Source organism: Lepidochelys kempii, chromosome 1 (assembly GCF_965140285.1).
Source record: "Lepidochelys kempii isolate rLepKem1 chromosome 1, rLepKem1.hap1, whole genome shotgun sequence".
Lineage (NCBI taxonomy): Eukaryota > Metazoa > Chordata > Testudines > Cheloniidae > Lepidochelys > Lepidochelys kempii.
The window spans coordinates 347,716,991-347,735,153 of record NC_136380.1 but is presented as its reverse complement, the minus strand read 5'-3'; the positions used below and the strand labels follow the sequence as shown (position 1 = coordinate 347,735,153).

The window sequence follows — 18,163 nt, the reverse complement described above, 5'->3', positions numbered from 1 at the left end:
GGGAGCCCGGTTGCACTGAGGCTCCTGGCTCCCTGCCGGGAACCTGGCAGCCACCTGGGTTCCGGGTATGGAGCTCCCTGCCAGGATTCCAGATATAGAGCTCCCTCCTGGGAGCCTGGGTGGCTGCCGTGCTTCCAGCAGGGAGCCAAGAGGCTAGGGGGGCAGGGAGCCTGCGGGGCAGCCGAACTCCCGACGGGGAGTTGCGTGTGGAGCTGCAAGCCTAGGCTCAGCCCTCCATACTGCCCCTCTTAGGTCAGTGGAAGCGCTCCTGGTGAGGACATGCAGCACTGCCAGAAGGAGAGTAGTGAGGACATGAACCACTGCAGTAATTACTAGGGTGGTTGTAAGTCAACCTAACATAGGTTGCCTTAAGTTTGCAGTGTAGACAGGCCCTCAGTCATTGGAATATGCTGACTCCCTGCTTCTACACAAAAAGGAATTGGCTACTACATTATACTTCGCCTCTGGGCAGCAGTCTTGGCTAAGACACTTAGAGCTTTAGGAGCACAGGATTTGCCATACGGGAACACACTATGGAGCCTTCTGATGTGGTATCCTGACTCCAGCAATTATCCTTATTTCCTGCTTTGGATGTAGGCACATTTCCCCACCTCAGCTGCTGCTTCATCCCTGAGCCACCTGTCAAATAATGTTCCTAGCCAGTTGTGCTGTGAACGGCTTGTGGGAGAATCAGAGGCCAGTGACTTCCAGTCCAAACTGAGGCAGGCCAGGAGCAGATGGGGCTAATTCTAACACACAGAGGAGAAAACACACTTCCTACCCAGACCTGGTGAAGTCTCTGAAATGTTTTAACACTAATTAGACGCTGCGTACTTGGCAGAACCACCCACTTGCGTTTTGTACAATGGGAGACTGTGCAGCCTGTTTGGGATTCTTAATTTTTTCTATCAAATTGTTGGGCCCCTTTTTAAGGGCTCAGTTAAAAATAATCTCCAGAACTGCCTGAGCTGGGCTCAGGGAAGAAAGATGCTCTTGTGGTTCAAATACAGAACTGGGTGTGAGGAGACCCAGGCTCTGCCAAAGAATCATTTTTTGACCTTGAGCAAGTCACTTGTGACTGGATGCTTCAGAGGTGCTGAGCACTTGTGCTTCCCATTGAAGTCAGTGGGGGCCGGGGGAGCACAGCAACCCTGCAGATCAGACTATTACATGCTTTGTGTGAAATGTAGGGGCTAATGCCTACTTTACACGGGAGTTGTGTGGTTGGTTGTAAAGGGCTTCATGATCCTTAGACGGAATTGGAAAGTATCTTTCTTATTACAGCACGTCTCTCCAGGCAGAAAACGCAGAGGAATCTTCCTGGCCTGGAGAACTAATGCTTGAACTAATGCTGCAGCTCGGTAGAATTCAGTGTAGGGAAGCTTTGGTCTCAGTCCAGTCCTAGGGGACCCATGACCACACCACACCACTTGGCATCCCCATGGCAATCTCAGCAGAGAGACCAAGACCTGTGTGGCCCTGGAGATGGAAGTTCCCTCTCTCATTTAGAGCTGGTTTCTCCGGGGCAGGGTTGAGACGTGCTCTCTGAGCAGTAAGGGGGAAGCTTGCACCTATTCTGGGGACAGAAGAATTCAGTCTCCAGGCCTCTGAATCCAGCAGCTTTCACCAGCACTACGGAGTCACGGGGAGAGGTGAGGAGGGGGAAACACTGCACTTCTGTTGCAGCTTTAGCAGCCTGTCCAGGTAACTGACACTGATTCCACTCGGATTCTGTGCTGCTGCTGGATGACATGACCATGGGCAGGTCTTTACTGCTAATCCTTGTTCGACCAATTCTGAAAGTGTAAGTTTAAAATGTCCCTTTGTTTGATCAAGCCCTGTCATCTCTCTAATGAGACACTTGTTCTTTAGTATTTTACAGTATATAAATCAAAGAGAGAAGCACAGAGACCGTTGGATTGGGGCTCTGACATCCACCTCTGTTCCATGTAAGTAGGAAATAGTTTCCTCTGAGTTATTAGTTTGGGGAAATGCCTTGACTGGTGTCTATCCAGCCTGCGGAGTCCAAGCCTCCAAGCACGGCACTTGATGTATGACCTTTACACTTTCACACTGGGACCAGCCAGGATTTTAGTCCCATGTGACACTGGAGCGTATCTTTGCTCCCTTGCAGGACTGTGCCTTACAGCTTGCATTTTTTTCTACACATCCTTGTTGGAGTTGCCAAATGCAGGGACTGGTACCCAAGGGCCGTTGAAGTTTTGGAGCAGCCAGGGTATCAGCCCTGCTTTCTGTCTATAGCAAGTTGTAAATGCCATGGCAGAAGTGAGTTCTTGGAAGGGATTTGAATGAGCCATGGGGACGATTTGGTGAAATCGTTTAGGGAGGCCAGTAGTGTGGACGAATGCACAGATGTGAGTGGGAGAAGGGAACAAAGGCTGGCAGCAGTGGTTCAGGGAGGGGAATGGGTGATAGAGGCTGGAGTATGAGGATAAGGAGCTTGAACTTGAGGCATTGGGGAGCCAGTGGCAGGATTGTAACCAGTGTAATTCTCGTCTAAGCCAATTCCTTTGAGGCACTTTGGATCCTATTGCAGATCTGTAACACCTATTGGGGGTGTCAGGTTTGCCCCTGAAAAGCCTAGGCACTCCTCAAACTCGGGAGACTCTTCAGGCCCCCAGGGAAAGGTTGGGTGCCGTTTGGGGTGGGGATGTTCATTTCAGAGGAACCTGCCTTGAAGATAGAGAAGCATCTTCAATCTCCTATGACTTCCCATCTAGACTGTGACTTTATTATAGGTCATTTGTTTAATCTGATTAGCCTTGTTACATGGGGAGGGGGAGGAGGGAGCTTGCTGAGACAGTTGCTTAGCTGCGTGTAATGTGCTTTGGGGAAGGGCAGCTTGAAGAAATAGGAACGTTACAATCCAACTTAGTGTATTGTCATTCCCTGCCTTCAGCTGCTCTGTTAAACAGCTGCAATGTCATCCCCCAGCCCCATGAGATGGCTGCATTTCAGTGGAGGGTGGAGAACCTCTGTGAACCCCCACATCTACATCGGAGGATTTGAGATCCAAGGGGGAAAAGGGCTAGAGCAGTGCAAAGTATAAGGGAGCTGCCCTTGGCAAGGCAAAATGAGATTCACTTACGGCTCCGGGTGGGCATCTGACGCTGCTCGCGGCATGGAAATGAACTCGTTAACTAGGGCTGATGAAGTTAGGCCTGGGCTGTGCATAGGTTTGGTACCAGCACTATCATGGTTGAGAGGAGACTTTTTTTTAAACTGATTCCAGTTAAAGCAGTAAAACCTCTAGTGGCCACAGCTGCATTGGTGTAAAGGTGCCTTACGATGGTAGAACTTGCTCTCATTAAGAAGCCTATAGCTCAAGAAGGCACCTTTATACCAATAACTGCACCCACCCTAAGGGGGCTGTGCTGCTTTAACTATATTGGTATGAAGTGTTTACAATCTGTGTGAGCAGACAAGCCTTTAAGGGCCTGACTTTTCTCTTCAGCGTGCAAGGGTCTCACTCTTGAGGTTTCACTTGTGTGCAGTCTCTGTGCTCAGCCCAGGCTTGCATGTTACACTTTGATTGTGTCAAGCATGTGCCTTACAGTTTCCCCCTAGATAGTCGGTCAATCCCGTCACTTTCCGGAGCACTGAACTCTCACCCCCCTCAAATGCTATGCTACAGCTGCATGCCAGCCATGGTTCCTGGCTACCACACAAGCTAGTGAAAAATACCCCACTCAGACTGGTTGTAAACACTCATTGTGCCTTTTTGAGAATATACTTCCAAGGCAGAAAGCTTCTCACGTCTCCAGTGGCTGCTGGCTTTAATGAGGGATTTCTTGCGTGGGTAAAGGTACTGTGCATGTGGACAACTTGGTGGATGGAAGCTGTTTGTGTTCTTCCCGTTTGCAGTGCATCTAATCTATGGGCCCTTGGATCCTGTAAATCCATATCCAGAGTTTCTTCAGCTCTACAGGTAAGTCTCATGGCCACATTTTAGGCACCGCTAGAGACTGATTTTTGATGCAGTGGCTGCTGTGGTGAAAGCACGGGAAGTCACTGGTTGCTGTGGTAGTTTCAACACGTCTCAAAACACCACTCATTTTAGATGGCTTGAGTTTAGGATCCGAACTAATCATCCATTTGAAAATGACAGCATTAGACTTTTCTTCATCGCTGTATGAGATCATTAAATTGTTCAGTGTTTCAGTACATAACCAGGAATAACTGGAAATCTCCCACTGCTGAATGTGAATTTGGAAGAATCTGTCAAGGGGAGATGAGAGTTCCAGTCTGGTGTGGATTCAGTTAAGGAATAGGTTTGGGCTAAACTATCGTCTGAGCAGGATCTTAAATTTGTAATTGATCTAATGGCTAGGATTAAGTAAAACATGCCTGAAAAATTTGAGACCTTTGCTATAAATTGAAGGAGCAGCTCTCTTCCTGGGGTGGCTTCTGGCAGTGGACACTTTAGTTGGGCTCTCACTCAGTCTAAGGGACGTCTGACCACGCATGGTGTATCATCACGGTATAGCCCATACTCTATGGCAGTGGTTCTCAACAGGCTGCATAAAAAGCACTAGCAGAGTACAAACTAGGGCTATTAATCGCAGTAGAATACAATTGAAATGTATTAAATATTTTGATTTCAGTTACAATACAGAATACAAAGTGTACAGTGCTCACTTTATATTTTTTTATTACAAATATTTGCACTGTAAAAATCAAAAGAAATAGTATTTTTCAATTCACCTCCTACAAGTACTGTAGTGCATCCTCTTTATTGTGAAAGTGCAACTTACAAATGTAGATTTTTTGGTACATAATTGAACTCAAAAACAAAACAATGTAAAACTTTAGAGCCTAACAAGTCCACTCAGTCCTACTCCTTGTTCGGCCAATTGCTAAGACAAACAAATTTGTTTACATTTACAGGATATAATGCTGCCTGCTTCTTATTTACAATGTCACCTGAAAGCGAGAACAGGTATTTGCTTGGTACTTTGTAGCCAGTGTTGCAAGGTATTTACGTGCCAGGTATGCTAAACATTTGTATGCCCCTTCATGCTTCGGCCACCATTACAGAGGACATGCTTCCATGCTGATGATGCTCGTTGTTAAAATAATGCGTTAATTATTTAGTGACTGAACTGGTTGGGGGAGAATTATGTCTCCTGCTCTGTTTTACCCTCATTCTGCCATATATTTCATGGTATAGCAGTCTTGGATGATGACCCAGCACGTTTGTTTTAAGAACATTTTCACTACAGATTTGAGAAAATGGAAAGAAGGTACCAAGGTGAGTTTTCTATCAGATAACTACAGCACTTGACCCAAGGTTTAAGACTCTGAAGCGCCTTCCAAAATCTGAGAGGGACAAGGTGTGGAATATGCTTTCAAAAGTCTTAAAAGAGCAACACTCCAATGTGGAAACTACAGAACCCGAACCACCAAAAAAGAAAATCAACCTTCTGCAGGTGGCATCTGACTCTGATGATGAAAATGAACATGTGTCAGTCTGCCTGCTTTGAATAGTTATCAAGTAGAACCTGTCATTGGCATGGAAGCATGTCCTCTGGAATAGTGGTTGAAGGGACGTTTGAATCTTTAGCACATCTGGCCATAAATATCTTGCAATGCCGGCTACAACAGTGCCATGCAAATGCCTTTTCTCACTTTCAGGTGATATTAAAAAAGAAGTGGGCAGCATTATCTCCTGCAAATGTAAACAAATTTGTTTGAGCGACTGCCTGAACAAGAAGTAGGACTGAGTGGACTTGTAGGATCTAAAGTTTTACATTTTGTTTTTGAATGCAGGTTTTTTTGTATATAATTCTATGTAAGTTCAACTTTCATGATAGAGAGATTGCATTACACTACTTGTATTAGGTGAATTGAAAAATACTATTTTTTACAGTGCAAATTTTTGTAATAAATAAAGTGAGTGCTCTACACTTTGTATTCTGTGTTGTAATTGAAATCAATATATTTGAAAATGTAGAAAACATCCAAAAATATTTAAAGAAATGGTATTCTGTTTAACAGGGCGATTAATTTTTTTAATCACTTGACAGCTCTAGTACAAACAAATTGAATGCAGACAATGACTTGTTTATACTGCTCTACTATATTCACTGGAATGTCAGTACAATATTTATATTTCAATTGATTTTTTTCTTTGGCACAGTGCCTGGCAAAAACACAGTGGTGGTATAAAAGCATGCAGACTAAGTGGGTGATAATGTAATGCCCATGCTAATAGAGGTACCCCTTGGGTTAAGAATGGCCACACAGGATCACAAGATCTTATTGCAGTTGTATGGACCACTCCACCTCTTGGAGCAGTCTTGAAGCCTAGTCTGATTACTTGTCTACTCCAGTGCCTGCAGTTACTAGCTGTTCCATTCTTTCAACAGGAAGGTGCTTCCCATGTCTACAGTCTCTGTTCTGGATGACCACATTAGCCACTATCCACAGCTTGAAGATCCTATGGGCTTCCTGAATGCATATTTGAACTTCATCAACTCCTTCTGAGCAGCTACGTGGTCTTTCCCTCTCATGCTTTGGCTCAGAGGTGTTTGGGAAAGATCCTGCTTTTATTTCCAGACCGGACACTTACCTTTCCTGTGCAGAGTCATCTTTGGGTATGTTAGACTGCTGCATATGTGTAAGGAACTGAACCTTTGGACACTGGGAAGGATTAACCTCGAGGGAGTTGTGAAAGACACTGAACATCCAAGGGAAGTTACTGATAGTAGTGCTGGTCCTGGGCCAGAAGGGAACTAGTGGTAGGTCACAGGGGGAGGAAAGACAACACTGCTAATCATGCTATTCCAAGACTCCTTCCCTCTCCTTGTGGCCAGAAGAAGCCCGGCCTATTCCAGGAAGCCACATGCCAATTAGCTTGTTTCTAGAACAGTAAAGGGCACAGTAGATCTTTCTCTTCTCTGAAAGTGCATTTAACTGAGCTACTGAACAGACAAGTTTTAAAATGGGAAAATATCTACATTATAATTAGTTGTCAGGCATGGTTACCTAATTCTTCATTGGAAGGGCTTGTCTACACATTAACTATACTGCTCTAGTTAGGGCAGCAAAATCCCCTTCGTGTGAATAGTTATACTGGGGTAGGAGCACTTCTCTTGGTAGAACTGTCTACAGAAGGGCTTTTACTGGCACAGCATCTCCCCTGACTAGCCCAGTTATGCCAGTAAAATGTAAGTGTGGAACAGTCCTAAAAGGCAAGTTTCCTTAACCACTATTAGTAGTAGTCAACTCCATAACGTAATAAGGGGCAAATTAAATTGCACTGTAGCCTCTACAGTGCCAGAATCAGCCTGAAGCATAAAGTCAGAGGGCTCTTTACTTGAAGTGTTAGATAAATTGTGTAGTATACACATAGCTTAACAATCCTAAAACTGATTGCCACTATTAAAGCAATAACTACTTAAAACCCCAGGAATTTATAAAGTATTAAAAGCAAGTTTTAAAAAACCCCAAGTAGGGGCTCTGCTGCACAAAGAGGCTTTATGTGACCACCTACTGGGGAAAGTAGTATCTTTCCTAAAGAGTTGCAAGTCCTGCCCTTAAAAGGGACAGTGTTTAACTCAGTTTTAGACTGAAGGTTCAGAACTGAAGTCATGTCATACTTCTAAACTTTACTTAGTTGTTCCAGCACTGAAGTTGTATGTCCTTCACACAGCACCAGAGGCAGAAACATTACAAAACTGATTGTCAAGCCACGTTGGCAGGAGGACTGAGAACCACTGCTTTTTGCAACTGAACAGATTTCTAGTTACTAGCATCCCATCAAGAGGAAAGGTTTTCCAGTAGGGGCTGCTTTGTGCTGAACTGAGGTTTGTCAATTGCTATGGCAAAACTTTTAACGATTCTATTTTATTAGCAACAATTCAACAACTTGAAACTGGAATGATCAATGTTTATTTTCTGTTAATAAAAATCTGTTTTGACAAAAGACTAATTCCAGTTTGTTTTTATCCCCTATCAAGTCTTGTAAGGTCCACAGATGCAATCAGTCAGAGGAACATATAACTGATGACCAGGGTAGGGGTGAGATCCAGTATTATGTTACAGAGACCAGCCAGAGCTGCCCTTACTGCAACCTCATACAAAATGACAAAGAATAAAAACTCCATGCAGAAGGTCAGACAGGACAGAGCCAGGCTGTTTAAGATCCTTGAGGTGAAATCCCCCTGCAGGTATTAAAAATAGCATGACTTAGCCTACAGAGGCCAAGATGACATCTACTGGTGTTTCATCCTTGCTCCTGACAGTCACCTGCATGGTCACTCCATCACCTAATGCCAGCCTGGATCTCACCAGCACATCATAGCCACCTCTGTACACACCTGGGGACAAAGAGCAGGATTTTGAGTAGATTAATGAAATAGCTCCAGTAGTTACCCTTCAGTGACTCAAAGCCCAGCCTGTGAACCTGACAGCTGTACAGCCACAGCCTAAATAATGGAAGAATTAGTTAAAGCTGCAGCCACCTACAGAATGGAGCAAATGCTTTCAGCCAAGTAACAAGATTCAGACACACCCTCCTTAAAGACTGCTAATGTCAAATAGATTCAGGTTTAAAATGTGTGACACAGTGGATTAAACACAGGGCTAGCACCTGAAGCCCAGGCCCCTCCAAAGAGGTAGTGATCATTCCTGCTACATGCCCATAAGCAGAGCTGCTCTGGGTTCCGAGCCACAGCTGAGAAAGGAAGAGCCTGTCAGGACTCACTTGAGCCTTTCCTCCTACCACTGTGCCCCTTGCGACATTAAAGCAACCCTGGAGAATTAGCCATTTTCCTAAGGATTAGGGCTCTATGCACAGAACTGTGTTCCAAACCCTATTTAATAGTCACTGTATATACAAACTCCCACTGGAGTCACTAGGAATTCTGTGCATGGAGCAGATACAGAATCTGAGCCCTGAGAACTGGATACTATAGTTTTAAATGCAATTTTCTATTTTACTGTTAATAGCAGAATAAGAGAGTAGAAATAAGTTGAGTCTTTCCCATTTCATGTATCCCCAAAATGTGAGAGGAACAGGGAGTGTGTCACCAAATAAGTGCCTGGAGTGTTAGGGCAGGTTTTTAGTGAGCAAGAAGATGCACCAGGAAACTGAGAAGTGCTCTGGGGTGTTCTGGCCTGCCCCTGGAGATGGGTAAGGAGCTTAGATTAAGCATTTGACTGCAGGTTAGATCCTTTCAGAAAGGGGTTTAATACACTTCCTGCTGACAAAAAGCAGCAAGGAAAAAAAGATGGAAAGGTCTAGGCTGAGGTGCACCTAACAGCACCCTGTAAAGGCAACATGCTGTTGTACATAGCTCTGTAATCCATTCTCTCTCAGTATTTGAAAACAATCTCTTGACCCCCTGGAAATTTCAGTGTAATAAGTTTGTGTTGCAGAGGAGTATGGAAACAAACCCATCAGTGGTGGATGCTTACCAGCTAGATACAGCGTGTGGGAATTTTTGTTCTCTGGCACTTTATCGGACCTCTCACATGGCTGCATGCCCAGGAACTTGATGATGTTACTGACAGCTTCTGCATTGAGAGATTTAAAGAGGAAAAAAAGGTTATTTTTACATAGTCTGTTAACATTCTGATGTCAAGTTTCCTGTGCAACTTTAATTCACAGTTAGAGAACATGTTCTGAGCATGACTTAGGGTTTAGCCAATCTAGCTCATTAAGTGGGGTGTGAAGCCTCAGGGACTTGCCACCCTTTCATTACCTCTTCCCCCATCACAAATAGTCACTGAAAAGTGCAACTTTTCCCCCAAGCCACTACTTTTCAGAAGGGAGGTGGGTGGTTTCCAAACCCATCATTGCAGCACACAGCCATGCAGCAGCCACACTATGGGTACTCAAATTTACCAGGCCCCAGAAGGATCTTTCTAAACTAGCATAAAAAGTCTCTCCCCGAACACCACACATATTGTTTCCGCAGCTGGACAGTGTCCCGCCTGGGTTACCAAACAATTAGGGAGAAGGGATCATCTCACCATCAAGGGTTTTAATTGAACTGAGAGCAAAGGTTTCCTCTTTCTCAAAGTCATCTCCTACTTCCTCCCAGGCAGCTGCGAAGTTGGGCTTTAGGACCTTCTGAATATGATCTGACACTGTTACCTCCAGATCTTCCAGCTGGCAGAGAAACAAGGGAGAATTTGGGGCTGCACAGAATCACACACAAAAGGCTCTTCAGTTTATGGTACGTCTACACTTGGAGCTGGAGGTGTAATTTGCAGCTTGGGCAGATGTACACACGCTAGCTCAGATTGAGCTACTGCACTAAAAATAGCCCTGCAGCCTCTGCGGCAGGACAGAGTAGCTGCCTGAGTACATCCCCAGGGTCCCAAGGGGGACTGTACTCAGGGCGGCTAGCCCATCCCGCTGCTCACACCACCACAGCAATAGGTTATTTTTACCTCACTAGCTTGGAAGAGTTCACACACATGTCTACCGCAGCTGCAGATGTCACCTCCAGCTTGAAGTGCAGACATAGGCTTACAGAGCGGGGAGGAAGACAGCAGCATAGGATATAGTTATGACTGGTACAGGCCCAGTACTCTAGACTCATTTCAGAGGATAGCTGCAGTTTAACATGTGCATGAAGGCCCTAGAAAGTAGAGGCAAAGTAATGCTTGTGGGCTTTATTAGCAAGACTTAAGACTTTTAAACAAATGTCAGTGAAATGAGCTCCCTAGCAGAGGTGCCATCCAAGAAGCATGCTCAATTACTACAACTGGAGGACACGTTCTAGATCCTATTATAAAACTAGGAGAAGTTACCTTGCAAGAAGCCAAGAGCACAAGGGAAGACTTCAACTCCCCAAAGCCTGAGGAGTTACTTTGTATGCCAACACATGCACCTCGCTGAACAGAGAGTCAAGCCACAGGGAGCTTCTAATCTAGAATGCAGACATGACACAAGAGTGCAGGCAAACAAAATAGGGTGGGGGTAGGGTTGGACAGGGTCACACAAATAAGATGAACAAAGTACACCTAAATGGAGTCACCGCACAAAGATTTGGCAGAAGCGAGGTTTTAGGAAGGATCTGAACAAGGCAAAGGGTGAACAGCTGGAATGATTTTGGGACAGTGTTCCAGGCAGGAGGGTAGCAGAAAAGAGTGGGGGGTAGGGAAGACACGAAAGGAGACTATGGCAGAGTGATCAGAATCCCACAGGGACAGGAAGACGCACACACTTTAGGTGCGGCAAACAAGACTGAACTTACCACATATTCATCATCATAGCCATCGTCCTCTGGCACCCCTGTGTTTGGGTTGCAGTCTCGGACTGTAAATTTCATTGTGCAGCTGAAAGTACAAGCGACTGGGAAAAGGGGAGAGAATCAGGAGCGTGTAGTTTCTTTTGTCTAAACTGAGTGCTGAAGCTCTCCTTTCCCATAAAGGGAATAGCAATAGCACCATACCAATGATCTCCTCCCCAAGATAGAGATGTAGCAGGTTCCCCAGGTAGCCTGGGAATTAACACCACAATTTAGAGAGAGAGTTTATTGGGGAATTTTACACTAAATTTAGGGTAAGGGAAGTTTCCCAGACAGGTAATATGCAGAAATTAAAGCACACTGGGACCAGCCAATGCCCTTTAAGACTTTGGAGTCAGATCAGATAGGTGTTCATAGCCATTAGAAACCACTGCAATGTTCTCTTGCCATACCGACTATGATCTAGAAACCTGAACCACACTTCAGTGGTCCAGCCTAATTCTAAAACTTCCTAATGACATTAAAGTGTAACAAAAAATCCAGTCCCAAATACAATATTTAACCAAGTTAAACTAACCTCAAGCCCAGTGGGATTTTTACTATGAATGAAAGGCAAAAAACAGCCTCTTCTACCCTGGAAGAAAATTCAATCCCATACATCAATGATTTTAACCCAGTGTATGGGACAGAGAACTGCAACAGTAAAACATCTCAATCTCCTTTACACCTAGAGATACTGTGAGGCCCATCTTTCTGGCCATCTTTTCATTTCAGTTTGAATTAGTGTTACAAGCCCTGTCACTACAGCTCTATGTCTAATACATCTGATGGAAGAGGGGATTCTGATCTGGTTCATTACCTTATCGAACAATTACAAAAACTGATACATTCAGTTCATAAACCAAGGGAAATTGGCAATAATGCAAAAATTAAAGGAAACAGTTCAGCTGAATGCTGATACTCTGGCAAAATGGGCCACAAAAAGGAGGACGGTTACAAATTTAAGGCAGGCCAAGACAGTATCACAAGCGTCTAGGGAATGACTCTCTCCCAGTTCGGGAAAAGAGGTAGCACCAGGCTAAAGGGGCAAAGCTTGGTGGAGGTACAAAGATCAGTCACCGCGGTCTTTGTTTAGATGTGGGCAGTTAAACAACAGTAACAAAAGTTTAGCTATTGAGTGAGTAACAGGATCCATGATGTGTACAGGAATAACTGACAAGTTATTAGACCAGGCATACTAAAAAGCCTAGGGAACAGGGGATCCAAAACTGAACCACCTAATTGGTCTCAAATGGAGACAGTGACTGGGACAAGGGCACCTATCCGAAAATTGGGTTTGAAGCTTGGACCACTGAATTTGAACAAGACATCTGAGTGGCTGAAACAGTGGATGAGCTAATAATTGGCTTGCATTTCATAGCAAGGGAAAGATAGAGGCTTGTTAAAACCCATTTTGAGACGCAGGGTTTAAGGGCAATCTTTGCTACTAAAGCTCTTGCAGCTCTGAAACAAGAACTAATCCCTGTTTGTTTGCTGAATTTTTCTGACAAGCAGAAAATAGTAAGAAAAAGGGAAACCATTTCAGTGGTCAGCAGGGCGGGATTTAGCATTTTTTAGAGCTGAAAAAGGCTCTTGGGTCTGCTCCTGTTTTGGCCTATCCTTGGTTCAAAACCCCCTTCATACTGGACACAGATGCTACTGCTTACAGTTTGGGGGGACAGCTTGGCTACCTCTCCTGAATCTGAGACTGTAGCTGTGCAAGTTGAGTCTGGAAAAGTTCCAGAGGTGAATTCCCCCATTCAAATAGAACAGCCAGTAAATGACACAGAAATGACATTCCAGAGGGGCTGGCTTAATGAGGCCTGCTCCCTCACACCCTGGTGGTGGTGGTAAGAAAGTCCAGCAGAGAGCGAAATATCCCACAGCGGGTTGGGTGGAAATAAGGAATCAATTTGGGTTGGTGATGTGAGAACATCTTGATAGAAAGACAGAGCACACGTGTAAATAATTAACCTTGTATCATTTGTAATTTGTTAAACTGTTTGTTTTCTTTCTGTTTGGAACGGGCCATATAGGGGGCCGCCACCATTTTGGGCGCCAACAGGACAATGGGTGGAGCTAAGACGGGGAGAGGGATGTAGCCATACAGAAGGAACAGCTGAAAGCATAGCGTCCAACCCCGGAAGAAACCTGGGTAGAGGTTTTTGGGTCAGGGGGATGTGGGCAGGCTGAAAAGAGCATTCCTGGTGCTGTGAGCAAAAGAAGCTGTTTCATGCTATTTGATTCCTTCTGCACTCAGAGACGCAGGGCTTTGATCGTTCTTTGTAAATACACAAACCTGTGTTGAAGAAACACCTAGCCACAATTTCTACTCCCAACATTCCCCACGGCCCCAAAGCTGCTCGGGTCGAAAAAGGGCAACATTAGGCTGATTCTGTTCCTGTGTTTCGTTTCAGGCAGTGTCCATATTTTCCAGTTTGCTGCTTTAATAACCTCAAGACAACAAGGAAAACTCAGTGTCCCCTTGTTATTAACTGCATTGCTCCTCCTCCTTTAACATATTTTTCTTTCCATCATCCAGTGTAGCTGTATGTATTTCGAAGTGTATATATTATTTTGACTAACTGTAGATCCTACACAGAACACTAGTGATAGTTTACAGACTAGCAGCCGTGTTAGGCTGTATCCGCAAAAAGAAAAGGAGGACTTGTGGCACCTTAGAGACTAACATCTATTTGATGCATTCAGTGGAATCCGATGAAGTGAGCTGTAGCTCGCCAAAGCTTATGCTCAAATAAATTTGGTTAGTCTCTAAGGTGCCACACGTCCTCCTGTTCTTTATACTAGTGATAGTGAAACTTGAAAACAAAAACAAAACAATGGTAGAATCTAACATCAAGACATACAAAATTAACACATTAAATGCAAATCCTAAGCATCTCGCCAGCGTTTCTTTGAGAAGTCATTCAAGTGGCCTACACATGCAAAACATTATCCTTCCATTTGGTACCTGCAGTGGGATCATCCTGGGGCAGTCGGACGAGAGTGTAACACATGCCCGGCTGGTTGTAAGAAAGGCTGGCTGCTGGGATAGAGCGAATCACATCGTAAGCATCCGATGGTTCCATCTGCACAGTGACCCTCTCTAACAACTGGTCATTTAGAGTGTTTGTGCAGTCGAACTGCAAAAGTGAAGCATAAAGAGGAGGGGACTTGAGTGCAAACACTTCTCATTAAACATTTTCTGAAATCAGCTACCGTATTGCCATAAACATGGAGAACATCCCACCTCATTACCAATCATGCTCTCTGTGGTCCTGATGGCAGGGAGAACTCGGTACAGACTGGCTCATGTCTCCCACACTCTTCATTTTCAGGACTAGACTGCTCTTCACTAGCCTAGAAGCAGAAGACTGGAGGTCTCCAGGTGTCACAAAGACTCAACTTGGTCACCACTATAGCTCCCACTAGGACAGGATGTTCTTCTCCAGCACACACTAAATACCAAGCATTCATGAAATACCCAGTCTCTGAAGGGTCCCTTTGGAACTCCAGCAAATGTACTTGTCTTACCTGGAAAACCATATGATTAGTGAACACATGCTTAGTACAGCAAACAAAGTATTCTGTTTCTGCCTCTGTAAGCTGCACTGGCTCAGACGACTTGAATAAGGGACCCAAGCTCTTAAACTCGGGAATGGCAGCCAGTTGCTCTGCACAGAAACAGATGGACAGTGTTAGACACCTTCCGGTGACGGGTCTGAGAATCACCTCCTTCCCTACCAGTGGTAAAATACTTGGCCTATCCACACCTCCCTCCACTGGTCTTCAAGCATTAGAGCAGCGGTGCCCACACGTTTCCTCTCACGTCTCCCCTCCCCCCAGTAATGGCATGTGTCCAGACCCGCATGGGCCAGAAGTGGAGCTGCAGCTGGGCTGGAGGCTGAGAGTGGAGCCACAACCAGGGGCAGAGGGCAGGGGCCGAGCTGCAGCCAGGAGCGGCGCTGCAGCTGGGGCCACAGCTATGACAGGGGGCAGGGCTGGAGTGGAGCTGGGGGGCTCCCTCCATGCACACCCGCCCCTCCCTCCTGAGGGCTGACCTGGGCCCTGCTGTGCCCCCCGAACCGTCCCTCCGTACCCCCCAGGTGGGCATGCCCCACAGTTTGGGGACCACTGCTTTGGAGACACTATTGATCCCCTCTTCCCATACCTTGGAATATGTCGTGGAGGGACGGAGCAACTTTCTCAGGCTTGCTGGCCACTAGTGCAATTTCTGCAGGAAGAGAAGCAAAGATACTGTGTGGTAAAGTTCCTCAGAAACTCATTTCAGGCCCCATTAAATCTTCCCCTACAGATTCACTAAGCAGTCATGTGTTCCACACATTGTACTGCATGTTGTTTCTCATCCACTTTTTTGCACGCACTAATCAAAGCATCGCCTCTTCTCCTCGCAGTCTGTGGCCTCCCAAGAGAAGAGAGATTAGTGAATCACGGTAACAGAACCCCACCTTTGGCCAGGAATTAAACGCTGTTGCCTTCACCAAACATATTCGGAATGCAGGTCTGACTCCGACTCCACGCCCACTCCAGCTACTGTGCATAATTCAGCAGCTGAGCTTTGTTGTATGAACACAGCATTGCACAAGACAGGCTACCACTTCTCATAAGGCACCAGCTTACTAGTTACTCTGTTCTCAGGAGACTGTATCATTAATCTGATTCCAAATCATTAATTTCCCCCAGCCTCCAAGATCTAATGGCTAGCACGAAAGAATTATATAAAAGTTATTTCTAAAACACTGGGAGATCAGAAATGTGTTAAGCATGAAACAGAAAACTAGCAAAACCCTTTTAAATATTTTTGGTTTACATAGCTCTTCCAACCCTTTAAAGATCCAGAAGCTGTTCATAAATTACACACACAGCAGCTCGGATACGCATGCGCCTCTGGGGTAGAAGGCAGCAGCAAACACTGCACTAGAGTAGGAGAGAAGACTCTGGGCCAAAGACACTGGGGCAGGCAAACCACTTCTTCGTATGGAAAATGCCCTGCTTTCCAGTGTCAAGGAGACGCAAACAGGACCTCATCAGACCAAACACACCAGGAGCTAGGTGGTATTAAATGTATCCATCTCCAAAGGGTGATGGCTGTGCTGACCCCACTGTGATTGGAGCATGCAGCTTCAGAAGTCCCCCAAGTATTGGGATCATAACCTTGATGCTTGGTCTATATGAAGCCAGCCCCTTCTCTAGTAGGTGCTACTTAAAGGAAGCCTGAATATTACCTGCTTTCTGTTCAAAGATTGGTGCAGTAGCTAATGGAACTGTCTTCATGTCAAAAGGCTTGTCAGAAGGCTCCAGTGTGTACTGGTGCAGGGCCTTCTCCAACCCAGGAACAGAGACGGTCAACCCTGCAAAATACAGGTGATTAATACAAAGGGTGTCTGCTTCACGTTAGAAACTACAAGGTGCAGGGAGGAAGCAGAACACACAGTGCTCACTACACTGGTAAGAATTTAGGGCTGTCTACTTAATTGGAAACTGTTGAACAGTCCCAGAATTTGATCATCAGGCCTGTGTCTCAACTACCTCTCTTCTGAAACCACACAAGGAATACGTTAGAAAGGGCTTAAAACTCCTCTACATCCTTGCAGTTGGTTTGTGTCAGTGAGTTGGATGCATGGAACAGCCTGGCATAAATACAATCCAGGTTTAGTTTAAGAGAAGAGGGCAAAAAGCATTTTACCCCATGGTGAGCAGAGCACTGCAAATGCCTTCAGATGTTAAAGAGCTTAAAAAGTCTGCTCTCAACAAGGCAGTGACAGAAAACTGGCACATAGATGGCACCTGAGGATGGAAAGGGTTGACATGCAGCATGAATACATCGTCCTAGGAATGGCAAACTGTTCTGCAAATACATTGTGTCTTAATAATAAATCCTTTGCATGTACAACATTTCATCCAGGGACCCCAAAACACTTTACAGCCAACCACCAGCCCCCTCACCAAGATTGCCTTTTCACCTTACTAGCTGTAAAATGGGGGATAGGGGCCTTGTCCAAAGTCACACAGCACAGCAATGCTGGAAACAGAACCCAGGAATCCTGACTACCAGTGCCTATGCTCTAGCCACTAGACAATACTCCCTCTGCAACTATACATTACGTAGTATTCAGATACTTTACTCAGACGTGTTAATGCCACATATGTTTGGCTCTGTTCATTCCAGGCATCCTGACTGGAGTTATCCGGGTTGCATTGGAAATGACTGCTATTTGTAATGGAATCAACCCAGAAGATGAAACAACAACAACAACAACGTACAATACGAAACGTGCTGCATTCACTTCTATTACCAACCATTAAAGATATAGGCAGCGTTCAGTGCAATCTGCCTCTGCTGCAGCACGTTTAGGTAGAATGTTGCTCTGTCACGAACTTCGTCATCGCTGTCCATCATACACCTGTTTGGGGAATGAGCGCGTTGGGGTCAAAATGGTTCAAAATCCAGCACCATGGACGAAAGTCTGCGCTTGATACTGCAATGCTAGCCTAACCCCTCTGATGGATTTACAGATTACACGGGAAAAAACCTCACACAATATTATAGCTGTGATCTATGTAAATACTCTGTGCCATCCCCCATCTCTAAAATATTAAAATCCAAGTCTGTTTAGCACAGTAATTCACTTGGCTTCCTTGTGCACACAAGAGTCTTCTCTATTATGTATACGGCAGTCACTTAAAGAGTTCATACTCAAGTGCAACATATCAAAGGAACTGAGGAGACCAACAATTGGGTTGCTACCCTGTAAACCTGGGTCAGGTTACATAAAGAACACTCCTGCAGCCCATATTTTGGGGCTACTGATTCTGACAGCGGTTTGTAGCTGCGGCCTGGCCTGACATGAATAATTAACACATGGAGGGAGGCCTCA

At 45.2% G+C, this 18,163-nt stretch overlaps 2 protein-coding genes across 7 annotated transcripts in view; one reads left to right on the top strand and one right to left on the bottom strand.

The window, feature by feature from the left end:
- Positions 1–7,948, top strand: part of MEST (mesoderm specific transcript) — a 32,653-nt gene extending 24,705 nt beyond the window's left edge. For 3 of the 4 annotated variants that reach the window (XM_073328910.1, XM_073328908.1, XM_073328909.1), the window contains 3 exons: positions 1,873–1,949; positions 3,886–3,949; positions 6,390–7,948. In XM_073328910.1, the coding sequence (XP_073185011.1) occupies positions 1,873–1,949; positions 3,886–3,949; positions 6,390–6,507 (259 nt within the window). In that variant the 3' untranslated portion in view covers positions 6,508–7,948. Of the gene's footprint in view, positions 1–1,872; positions 1,950–3,826; positions 3,950–6,389 lie in introns of all 4 variants that reach the window. The other variant, XR_012156865.1, reaches the window with a different exon arrangement.
- Positions 7,899–18,163, bottom strand: part of COPG2 (coat protein complex I subunit gamma 2) — a 39,478-nt gene continuing 29,213 nt past the window's right edge. For all 3 annotated transcript variants that reach the window (XM_073328904.1, XM_073328905.1, XM_073328907.2), the window contains 9 exons: positions 17,586–17,689; positions 16,511–16,636; positions 15,436–15,498; positions 14,799–14,938; positions 14,236–14,407; positions 11,232–11,329; positions 10,000–10,138; positions 9,442–9,540; positions 7,899–8,342 (listed from right to left, as the gene is read on the bottom strand). In XM_073328904.1, the coding sequence (XP_073185005.1) occupies positions 8,212–8,342; positions 9,442–9,540; positions 10,000–10,138; positions 11,232–11,329; positions 14,236–14,407; positions 14,799–14,938; positions 15,436–15,498; positions 16,511–16,636; positions 17,586–17,689 (1,072 nt within the window). In that variant the 3' untranslated portion in view covers positions 7,899–8,211. The remainder of the gene's footprint in view (positions 8,343–9,441; positions 9,541–9,999; positions 10,139–11,231; positions 11,330–14,235; positions 14,408–14,798; positions 14,939–15,435; positions 15,499–16,510; positions 16,637–17,585; positions 17,690–18,163) is intronic.